General features: G+C 44.1%; 1 protein-coding gene across 1 annotated transcript; it reads left to right on the top strand.

Annotated features, from left to right (window-relative positions):
• Positions 1-3,435: 3,435 nt before the first annotated feature.
• Positions 3,436-11,141, top strand: LOC146809746 (uncharacterized). The gene is made up of 3 exons (XM_085614375.1): positions 3,436-3,638; positions 7,797-8,021; positions 10,904-11,141. Exons 1-3 carry the CDS (start codon positions 3,550-3,552, stop codon positions 11,049-11,051), a joined length of 462 nt encoding a protein of 153 aa, XP_085470501.1. The 5' UTR covers positions 3,436-3,549; the 3' UTR covers positions 11,052-11,141.
• The last annotated feature ends 703 nt before the right edge of the window (positions 11,142-11,844 follow it).

Genomic DNA, 11,844 nt, shown 5'->3' with positions numbered 1-11,844 from the left:
AGAGAGGAAGCCCGAGAGTGCAGCAGGGGAGAGAAGCATGGAGAGGGAGCTCGAGAGTGCTGCAGCAGGGGCAAGAAGCACAGAGAGGGAGCCCGAGAGTGCAGCAGGGGAGAAAAGCATGGAGAGGGAGACAGAGTGCAGCAAGGGAGAGAGGAACGGAGAAGGAGCCTGAGAGTGCAGCAGGGGAGAGAAGCACAGAGCGGGAGCCCAAGAGTGCAGCAGGGGAGAGAAGCATGGAGAGGAAGCCTGAGAATGCAGCAGGGGAGAGAAGCACAGAGAGGAAGCCCGAGAGTGCAGCAGGGAGAGAAGCATGGAGAGGGAGCCCGAGAGTGCAGCAGGGGAGAGAAACACAGAGAGGGAGACAGAGAGAAGCAAGCAAAGAGAAGCACAGAGAGGGAGCCCGAAAGTGCTGTTAGGGAGAGAGGCACAGAGAGGGAGACTCAGAGTGCTGTTAGGGAGAGAGGCACGGAGAGGGAGCCCGAGAGTGCTGTTAGGGAGAGAGGCACGGAGAGGGAGCCCGAGAGTGCTGTTAGGGAGAGAGGCACGGAGAGGGACCACTGGGGCTGTGTGTTCCTGGGGCAGAATGTGTGTAGCTATCAATCTGCATGCATGCATGTCAAGGATGCACTTGTGTGTGTGCATGAATAAGAAAGGTGCGACAGTGTGCATAAAGTTTACATTAGGCTGCCTTTTCCTGTGGAACTGGCGCGGGGAAGGCTATTAAGAGATTAGGGAAAGCGGCCTTCCATTTCTACTTATTTTGTGAATAAAAAGGCACCAGGAGTCTCTTTAAAGAGCTAATAGCGCTGTAGGGTGTCTGCGGAGCCGATGAATGCCCAGCAGCCCAACACTGCCACAGAAAGTGTCCTTGGAACTTGAATGGTGGTGTAAGAATTGCGAATACCTGGAATAAAGCTGCAGTTGGGTTTAGGATATTGTTGTATTTTATTAACTTATTATTTATTGTGTTCTAAAAGGAGCAACAACGTTATGGTGGTAGGGTGACCAGGCGTCCCGGATTTTCCGGGACAGTCACCGTTTTTCACAATGGAATTTACAAGGTAGCCTAATTTGGTGACTGAAATAATTAGGCTTCTTAGCAGGTACGTGTGAGTGACCCTAATAATACCCAACTCAACCTTTGGGCTGAAGCGCGAGCAAAGTGCCATTGTAGTCCCTTGACTATTTCGAGGGCAGAGGTCGATAGTAGATTAAGTTCAGCTTCCTTGTTGACACACGCACATGCTGTGGTACGAGTTGGGGGTGCTGTACTGAGGCAACGACTAACCCCCCCAGAGTTAACTCCAGTGTTTTTTTACCCTCTGCAGCTGGACGCTGCTCGCATCTTACTTAACACAGTAATAAACAAACTCTTCATATTTTTTAAAGTATACGATACGAGTTGAGATTGAACTCTAATGCTGACAGTTATGAGAAGCATGCCAGAGGACGCGAGCTGTTGTATTTTAAGGCCGATTGAATTGTTGTGAATATTCTTTCATGTCTTCGCGTTCTCTGGTGATCGAAGGTGATGAGATGGAGAATGACAGTTTTTATGGGATGTTCAGGAGAGTGCAAACGCATTGTTGGTTGTGCTTTGCTGAGGTCTTTATGCCAATAAAGTGCGACTTCTAAAAAACAGATTATGCTATATGCACATTTCCCTTTGCGCGCGCCTCGCGCTGCAGGTTTTAAAAAAAAAAGGCGTGCAGGCTGCAGCGGGAGAGAGAGGTGGGGGGTGCACCCGCAAGTGGTGCGCGCGCTCTGGGGAGAGCAGTCTGCTCTTTTTCAAAGCACATACTCGTGCTTGTGGCGCACCGCTGCGCACTTCTGCAAGGCATATGCCGTCACCAACACGAGTATGTGCTTCGAAAAAGAGCTGCACGACGGCTAAAGGTCTCCAAAGCACCGCTTGTGCGCTGCGTAGGCGAGACATAAAAATGGCTCCTTAGCATATTTTTCACATATTCAGGGAGAGATTTACTAAGATGTTATGCTGTGTTTGCACCACAAAAGTGACGCGAATCTGTGGAAAATCTTTTTTTTCTGATTTACTTTCCAGCACTAAACTTGTTTTGCGCTGGATATATTGTGAAAATAATGCAAAGTGGCGCATGTTGGAAATATATATATATATATATAGTCTCAAATATCTGAAAAGTTGGGATGCACAGCCATTTCTTAAGACCCCAAGCCATGGGCTATAACAGTGCCCACAAACTGTGCCAAATATTACTGTTACTTCATGCTTTTTGCAAGCCTTAAAACTGAAGGCGAAGTTCAAATTGCAGGAATGAGTAATAGGCTGTGAGCCACCTGATCGTGACTAAGCCCACACCGAAGACACGTGGGGGGAGTACTACCATTGGTGCAGCAGGTGTAGTGTCACCAGGGGCCAAAACCCTAAGGGGCCAATGATACTTATAATTGGTCTATTGCACTACCTGAATAGCGGTCAAAGGGTCCATTTCCCTTGCTTGAACCATGGCACTTTGCAATGCTACAGGGTACTGCTGTCCCTGCAAGGACTCAGAGAGAACGTATACAGTTAGCAAGAGCATACATTCTGCGCAGACCACTTCTGTAGGACGGTCTGGCAACAAATGTCCATTTACTGCCAGCCCCTCCTTCCTTAAAGTAGCGATTCAGGCGTGTGACGACCGATTATGTTCGCGTTTCTGTTGTCCGATCCTGCAGCACACTTGCAAGTCCCATACATGCTGAGAGAGCCGACTCAGGCCACAATAGAAGTCAATGGGGAAAAATACATCCTCCCCACTATTATTTTTTATCTCCCACTTCCCTCTTCTATAATGTTGGCCTGTATGAATGACGTTCAACTCTATGGTACTTATTTTATGAGGATGAAAGAATGAAAGGCCTTCCAGTCAGAAATATAAACATGTGGCCCGGATGCTCCACACAGATGCTCAACCCACTGAGCTGTCTCCCTAGTCTGACCACATCCACGAAAGCCATCCACAGGTGCACAACCCACTGAGCTACCTCCCTAGCCTGACCACATCCATGAAAGCCATCCATCAGTACACTTATGCTGATAGAAGTTATGAGCCCCCGTGGCCTACTTTATTTGAAGTTAATATAAACTCACTTTTCTTAAATATCAGAGCTAAATGAGCTTTAATACCTAATTATGGAACTTGCGATTTTGTGATACATTCAAACGATGCATGATGCCAATATTACATAAAATGATGCTCGTGCTAGCGAACTTTAAATTACTCCTTTATAGCATTGTGTATCTCTCGCCGCCCCCTCTAACCCGTTTTGTCCGGTTTCTGCTCTTGGAAGGTGCACACTTTAGATTTCAGGGGAGGGCTCTGGTGCTGGGTGAAGGAGGGCGTGGGGAGGGGCTGACGGGCGGTGCATTCCAGACACAACGACCCCTTCCCTTTATAAGCCGAGAAAGGGTCCGAGTGACGGACGGACAGTGAGGTACAGCGCAGACACTGCAGAGGGCAGGAGGAGGCGGACGACCGAGGCGAGGGAGAGAGCAGACAGACAGACAGGCGCGACCGAGGTGCTGAGATGGGAGACTGGTCAGACTCAGACTCTAGTCAAGGAGAGACCTCCGAATGGGAAGACTCAGGCTGCAGTCACAGAGAGACCCCCGATTGGTGAGTACCTGATTCTCGACGTGCCTCCTACGGCGGCAGCACTGCCTGGAGCTTGTACACATGCCCCGGGATTGTTACTTGTTGTTCACATAGTATATACCTCTTTACTGTTTTAAGCGCTATCAATTGGAGCAGATAGGGGAACACATTCTGGAGTTGTACTTGTTCATGCTTTATATACCTCCGTACTTCCATACTGTTTCTAAGCACCGTTAATTGTTGCAGCTAGAGGAATCGAAGGTATGTAACCAAAAGTGACTTTCCTACAATGTCATCGTGTGTGATGCAGAGGAGCTGGTTTATGTTCTCTGAGACCCACCAGCTTCATGTGTGCGCCAGGCCTTAATACTAATTTTCCTATTTATCCAGACATCTCCCTCATAAGTGCGTAAGCTCTGCCTTCTAGCCGGCGGCCTATTAATAGTGCACCGTTTACTCGGCGGCCCATAGTACGCCTGCCTCCAGCACTAATATGTGCATTATCATATACACCTAGAGGGCGTTTATATATACTAAACAGTCGTTTTTGAATTGCCCTATTGCATGCCCTTGCGGTGATCTAGGCTTGCATGGTGCACACATCGTTTGCTATAATTATGAAAGCAGGTTTCTGGAGCTAGTATTGGGACATTAAATTCGTGCACCGTTACTTTTACGCATTTTGTTTTGTGCTGATTTATTGCAGTGCGATATTGTCTGGTTGTACTGTGGTTTTCTGTTACATTCTGTTTTGTTGGGCCTTCACCTTGCTTTGCGTGCTATTGTGTTATGTTCTGTTTACTGTAGATATAACCAATTAATTCTGCTACATTTTTAGCCCATGCCCTGAAAGTTCCTTTCCCGAACACGCATTTACCACTCTGAGGTGGTAACTAGCTCTGCTCCGGCTGCACTGGTGTTTTTATGGCCCTAGGAGAACGATGTACAGGAGCGAGTGTACAGTGAAATACTTTATTTTAAATCCACAGGCGCTGGGCCCCAACCTTGGCGGAGGAGGCCTGCGTAGGCCTCGTGCACCCGCGGTATAACGTTGCACCTTTTCACAGGCACCCTCGGGCACGCGAGCGCAGACACACTCACGAGCCGCGGTGTGGCGCACTTCTGAAAGGAGGCGACGCGTGAGAGGGCGCGGAGATATCTGCTTGTTCTTCCGTTCTTTGCCTCCCGAGACCCGGGGAAGCAAGGCCGCGGCCCTTTACATCACACGAGGATATATTCATTTTTGGTAGATATGGTGAGATCGCGCTGCATTAAAACTGCAAAGAAAGATAGGGGGCTACTGTCGGCAATGTCTTCTGACAAATTGCTGCTTTCTTTCACGTGAGTACTTGTGTTAACAGACTTCCGTCGCTTTTTGCAGTCCCAGAAAGAAAAGTAAATAGGTGAATCGCTCCCATCAGCCCCAACTCGTGGTGTAAAGGAGTGCCCTGTACCCTTACAACTCTGAAGGCCATATTTCGCCTGAAAAAAGAATTTAAAACTTGACCTGCTGCCCTCATCCGTTTTGCGGGTAACCCACAGCAGCACCCTGCGGACATGTCCTAAGGATATGAACAACATGCATTGAATGCTGATGGTTAAAGTGCACATGCTCTTAACGTGCTTGTCCCTCCGCCATCATGCTGCCCTCATCAGTTTAACTCAAGGCACCACCCTGCAAAAATGAACAACACCCCATACCTTGTGACAGCAACCAATTGTGCGAGGGTGCAAATGCTGTTAACGATTTTAGAAGGCGCTCAGCACGTTCTAATAATCATCCATTTAAAGTGCATACGCAAAGGAGTTTTAAAGTGCTTTTGCCTCACCCAACATGCACACTCCGTGCACCCCTCACGTAGGGGCATTTAAAGGATTTTGGGTGCCCTGGGCCAGCCGTATTTGGGGGCACCCTGATTGGAACAGATTTGAATCTGATACAAGTTCCGCGCTTTGTGCCCTATTTAGCCTGGTCCCTGACAGTGCAAAGGAACACTGTCCACACATTCAAAACATGTGTTTACATGTAATGTTCACGGATAGTGACGTGCTTTCAATATCCTAAAACAGCAATAGCTCACGAATACTACTGCAAAGAATCTCTGACAATCTCACATGTGAGGTTCTGTTTCGATGTAAAACACTTTTTTGATGGATTTTGCATGAAATATAAACAAAACCTTTCTCTGCAAAATGTCCGTAATAGACTCTCAAACATCTTCCACATTAAAAATAAATGAAAGAAAACAGTGTTTAACCATCTGTTTAAGAATTATTCAAGTCATCAGGGCAAAACTATGGGGGGGGGGGGCAGAGCCTACTTTGCCCATGCCCTACAACGTCTCTGCCCCCACAGAATGTTCCCCTCTACCCTAAGATTGTGTTGCCTCTAGGCACTCCAGTGGCCTGTGCGTCAGCCATACCACTAATGATAAAAAAAGGCCCCTAAAACGGCAGTGTGGGGGTTAAAGGGCAAGTGCTCATTGCAGTTTCCAAGTTGGCCCTCATAAAATACCCTCATATGGCATTAAAAGTGAGGTAAGATGACCCTTGTCGCTACAGTGTCCAATTCCGCCATGAGGCTGCAGCTCCCTTCGGGACAAGCTCGCGATATATAAAAACGGCACTCACACAAATGTGGGCAAATGTCGGCTGTGTTCTGAGAAAGTGCTGCTTTTATGTTACGTGGAGACTGATGTTTACAAACTCCTCGCTTTGCAGTCACAGAGAGTAAAGTAAAGGTGCCAGTCTTTCTGGGGTACACGGAGTAAAGACCGGGTAGGAAAGCAAAAATGGGCACATTTTGAGTTTTCTGAAATGTGATGGAAACAAAGAAATAATAATAAAAATGTATGTCTGCAAATTTATTGGCCACATTGGAAAAGTGAACTATCCCAGGTTGGGGTGAGAATTCATTCACAAATGGGAGCAGCACAAACACCCTCATTTTTTAGGCAGGGGGGCATTTAAGTGATTCGCCCAGATTCACAGCACATGTTGAGTCCCACTAATCAGCATCAGTTACAATTTTCAGCCTAGCTCTATGAACCAACCAATCAATACATAGATCTGTTCATAAAATTCTTCACTAGCTGCAAAAATATTAGTTGCAAACTGCAACCAGTTTTTTGAGACCCTTAATTCATACATCTGTTCTTAGGTCTACAGCCAAGCTCTGGGTGCCTAATGTATCTTGGTGACTCTTCTTCCTTGGCAGCTCAGCCACAGCTTCTCTGCGCTTCTTTATCTTCTCTATAGGTCCTTTGCCTTTACCCTTAGTTTTCTGTTTCTCTCCTCAACCCTTTTCCCATTTCCATGGGACAGCTATCTACTCAAACTTTTCACAAAAAGTAGACTTGTTTTAAACACAGCTTAGTTTTGTTTAAGGAAAATGGGCTCATTTAAAAGCAACCTTAGCCATGGTGGTCTGTTCATCCCAATTGGTCACCCGCTGTTGACCCCAATTGGTCACCTTCACTATAACGTCTCGCATGGTCCACCCTGCATAGGTACCTGGCAGATCCAAACCACTCAATGGCCTCGTCAGCTCCAGGTGTCAGGACAGCCTTGCACCGTGTACCCTTTACACTGTAAGCAATTTTTTTTAAATTGCACTTGAATATCACATAAATTGCCAAGAAATGCAATCATTTGGATAGTGAAAGTGGCATCATTCTTCTGTTCCCTTATTCATTCTACACCAGTTTGCTGTTTTGCCCGTGGTGAAGCAGGAACTCCAGGGAGAGCAAGATAGAGCAATGGGGCAGCTGTACTGGATACATTGACTAAACTTAACGGAAGAAAAGCCCATCTTTAGGCAGAACTTTGCCCCTAGTTTAAACTTTATGCAGCCACCAAGACGCCTGAACCCAGTTCACTGGAAAATAGGCTAGCACCGTCAATGATGTTTAGTCAGTAAAAATGTCTGATTTATATGGAATATAATGCAGGACTGTCCCAATGTTTAAAAGAAGTGGAGACCCCAAATCTTGTGGGAGTGCCAACCAGTGGCGACCTTGCACAAAGTAAGCGTTGGTCTGGTCTAGTATGTGTTGAGTATAATAGAAATTATTTTTGTGCAAAAATGTATGTTTGGCTTGAGTACACCAGGAACATATGCATAAATATTCTAATAAATCTAATAGTCTTGTTATTGTTGTGCTGTTTGTATTCTTGAAGGTGTTATTGTGGCGAGTGTGAATACATGGAAGCACAAGCGGAGAACATCTGCTGCCGTCAACACAACTGCATGCTGGAGAACATGAGTGGCTACGACGTGGCCTGCATTACCTCCCACCCAGCGTTTCAGACTGTGGTGTTAGATCCATTTGTCCTGGAGACGGCCTACTACAGCTACCGAACGACGAATTATAGACGGGGCAAGCTGTCCACTGGTGAACTGAAGTGAGTATGATGACAACAAATGCAAACAAGAAGTAGCGTATGCAGTGGAGCACTGGAAGTTAGACAGAAGGAAAAATACCCAGACTACCTGCAATAATGCATGAAGCGAAACCTCCCGTTGCTGCATGTAGGGTTACCTTCTTTTGTTCAAGCCAGACCTAAAGAAGGCGATAATGAACTGTTATTTGTAAAGTGCATCCTCTACTAGAGAAAGTGATTTTTGTTCATGATTTAGGACTGCAGAATCACACCTGGCAATGAGGGGTTTATATGTATTTAACACCCTGTCCAAAACCAGAAACCCATAATGTTAAAATAATAAAGTACTGACATTTGAATTCCGGTGTATATATCTATAGGCAAGCTGTATCCTCAAATTCTCCCAGACACCGTTGTAGGGACCCCAATCAATAGATATGCATATCAAGAAGACCATAAAGGGACTTTAGACCTCATTCTACTATCGCCTCCTAAATAAGAGGAGAGGTCAACACAAATAGACATATTGGGCCAGATGTACTTACTTACATGGGACCTCTTCCTACTCTTGAAAATGTTTTTGCAATATTCACAATAGGGAAGGGTACTCTTGGGAACTCCTTCCATTTGTGAATGGTTTACCACCTCCTTTGTGGTGTCAGTAAAATATTATTGTTTTGCCACTTTTGGTTGCAAAAAGTTAATACATACCATAAGGAATAGGTATTTGGAATGACAGCCATAAACATGCCCCTTTAAACACCAATTTAATTTCTTAAACCCTTTTAGCGATTTTGTTACCGAACCACTAAAAATCAGTTAAGTAGATTTGAAAACCACACTTTCTGGTCACAAACCCTGCATTTTGCCAAATCCCAGGGTTTGCGACAGGTAAATGCATTAATGCATGTGACCCACTTTTATCTATTATTAGACTGAAAGTGCAGAAATCAAATGTAAGTCCGATGACAAGAGACAACATTAAGTAGAAAAGCTGGAGAACTACGTTGAAATAAAGCAATTTTGTGGAAGAAATAAGCCTTTTTAGGGGCTCACTGCTGCAGGGGTTCACCGTTATCAGTCCACTGGTCCTTAAACCAACAAGATAGAGATTGGCACAGAGGCTGGAATATAAAATGTTTATTAATCACTCATGAGTGGGACTACATCGATACAGCACCCATGGGCACTGTATGAGATAGTACAAGGTGTACAAAACCAGGGACCTTTTATACCATATTTGTTGCACAGTCAGCATGGGACCGAGGGGAGGTACTGGCACATACATGAATAACTATCGACTAACACGGGCAGACAGAAACTAGTTGCTCAGCAACGTGGGAGGAGACATAGTACAGCCTGACAGTTTCACTCTTAGACAGGTGTATGAAAGCAGCTACAGGCCTTTCTGAGCATGCGCAGTGCTCTGGCTCAGTACTGAAAAGAGTTAACTATAGTTGATGACTCAAGCGAAATACAAAAGCAGGCAACAGTGAAGACGGAAGAAGCACATGGCTAACACATGGCTAACTAAAATGGATGCCACAAACAAAATGGCTTCAGCTTATGCTAACGATAATGTCAGCAGTTTCCGCAATTTGACTTCTATTCCCTACAAAAAGTTAGGAAGTTAGTAAAGTTTTATAAGCAACTGTTCAGTCCAAATTTTACAAAGGTTTTTTTTCAGCTTCAATTTTGTATAACATTGAAAAAATTGCAATTAACTGGTAAAAAGCTGTAAAATTTTCTATCTTTTTACCACTCAGGGAAATTATTTTTTCAAAGTTAAAGGTCTTTTAGAAGTGGTTTTTAGAGTGGACATTGTTTGGTTACTGTTTTATTAAAGATTATGAGAAAAAGCTTGTATTATCATTAAATCAAATTAATATAGATATTCATAAATGGCTACGAACATTTGAGAAGGTATTTAGCCTTTTGAAAAATCTTGGAATTTCTTCCTTACTTTTTGAATAAACTGTTTTTTGCTCAGTTTTTTGAGTTATGGAATCAGCCAAGTGCAGCATTATTATTATAGCTTAATACAGTCGGGCTCTTGCATTGGAGAGCATACAACCTAGAGGAAAGACTGGTCAGGTCATGGAGCATAATTAAAACAGCAGTTTAAAAAATGTTGCTTTTCTATTTATTTTTTGCTGTGTTTTTCTAGTTTACAGTGGCAAGCGGAAAGGAGATATTTTTAGCAACATTTATATTTTTTGCACTATAGAAAGCTAATAATCTTTCTGCATGATTCTACACATTTCAAGCTACTGCAGTTTAAAAAAAAACTGACTTGTATCAAATTGACTCTTATCGTTTTGCAACAAATATCTAACAGATTTTCTGGTTTGTTTATTTTTTCGCTGGAGATTCTATTTTTATTCTTCATATTTGCAAACATCCTCTCTCTTTCATATGCAAGAGCTACACACTAAGGATTTAAGTGGTTTGAGGGAAAGGTGATGGTGTCAGCATGTATTATCTGGGATGGTAAGGAAACTAAAGTCACAGGCCTCGTACTCTAGTTGATCGTGGAACTCCTCGGTGAATGTCAGTTGTAATAAATAAGCTTTAAGCTTTAGGTGGGGAAGACCTGTGGGCTGTTCAAATTATTTTGCTTTTTTGGGGTGTTGTATTGGTGCCCATTGCACAGTAAATGTATGTGTGGTAAGAAGGTGATAGCCAAAAGTGCTTTTGGCTGCCTTAATAGACAATTGCATAATTGGGCTATGTTGAGTGTATCATAAGAGTTCTGTTTTAACATGCTGTTGTAGGGTCGTGTGTAATATGTCTTGGGAGGCGGTGCTTTTGTGAGCATGTTTCAACCCCACGAAATCATGTAAAAGCACATATTCAGGACTACCAGGTGCGAAACCCTAAATTCCTTCTGCTTCTATCTTTAGAAACTACCGGCTGTACCGCTACACGGCATACCGGCAGCTGACGAGGTGGTGCTGGGGGATGCTAGGAAATGACAACCGCATGGACCTGCCAGCCTGTGCCATAACTGCAATCCGCAGAACTTTCCATTCTGGCTATTCACGCTTGTAGATTAATGTTTAAAATGCGTTTTTATTTAAATTTTTATGCAGTTTACAAAGTTCAATAAAAAGACATTTATCTATGGTGCACTAATCGCCAGTTTCTCTAAAAAATCCTTTATTGCAAACTAGTTGGTGGTGCAACAGAGTTAAGAGCAGGTCTGGTTGGAAGGGACTAGTGATTAACCTAATTAGTGTATTATACCTTCCACCCAGTGGGACTGCTCCGAGAGTAATTTGGCATCACATTTTATGTTCTTATTCATTATGCCTCGAGTGGCAGGATTCTACTGTGAGCCAGTCATTTTCTGGCTGGCAGGGGTAGGCCATGCTTTGGTTACTTTCTGAATAAAATCTTTTTTTCTACAAGTTGTAGTCCTCCAGTTACAACATAATTTTGGCTGCGAGTTACAGCCAGCACAGCATCCAGTTACACAGGAGGTTGTTTTAATGTGATATAACCAACTATGGGCGCGATTACGATCTTGTCAGATAGAGTAGCTCCATGACAAACGTGACGAATATCCCGTCTGCCAAATTGCAATTCCATTATATACTTGTAATACGGCAGATGGACTATCCATCACGTTTGGGACGAAGTATCCCATGCGCCAAGATATTAATCTGACCCTAAATCTACTAATTTTCAGTGTATTCCTTGCTCTTTACTGAGTTGTGAGGCTGTGTATAAAAAAAAGTGCAAATACATGCTACAAACCTCGCTTTATTGTTGTATGTCGTCCTCTGAACAATCTTACTGAAATAATAAGGACAAATATGTGCAAGGTATAGCGCAAAGTGTA

This window comes from Triturus cristatus, chromosome 7, assembly GCF_964204655.1.
Source record: "Triturus cristatus chromosome 7, aTriCri1.1, whole genome shotgun sequence".
Lineage (NCBI taxonomy): Eukaryota > Metazoa > Chordata > Amphibia > Caudata > Salamandridae > Triturus > Triturus cristatus.
This window is presented reverse-complemented; position numbering and strand designations above follow the sequence as displayed.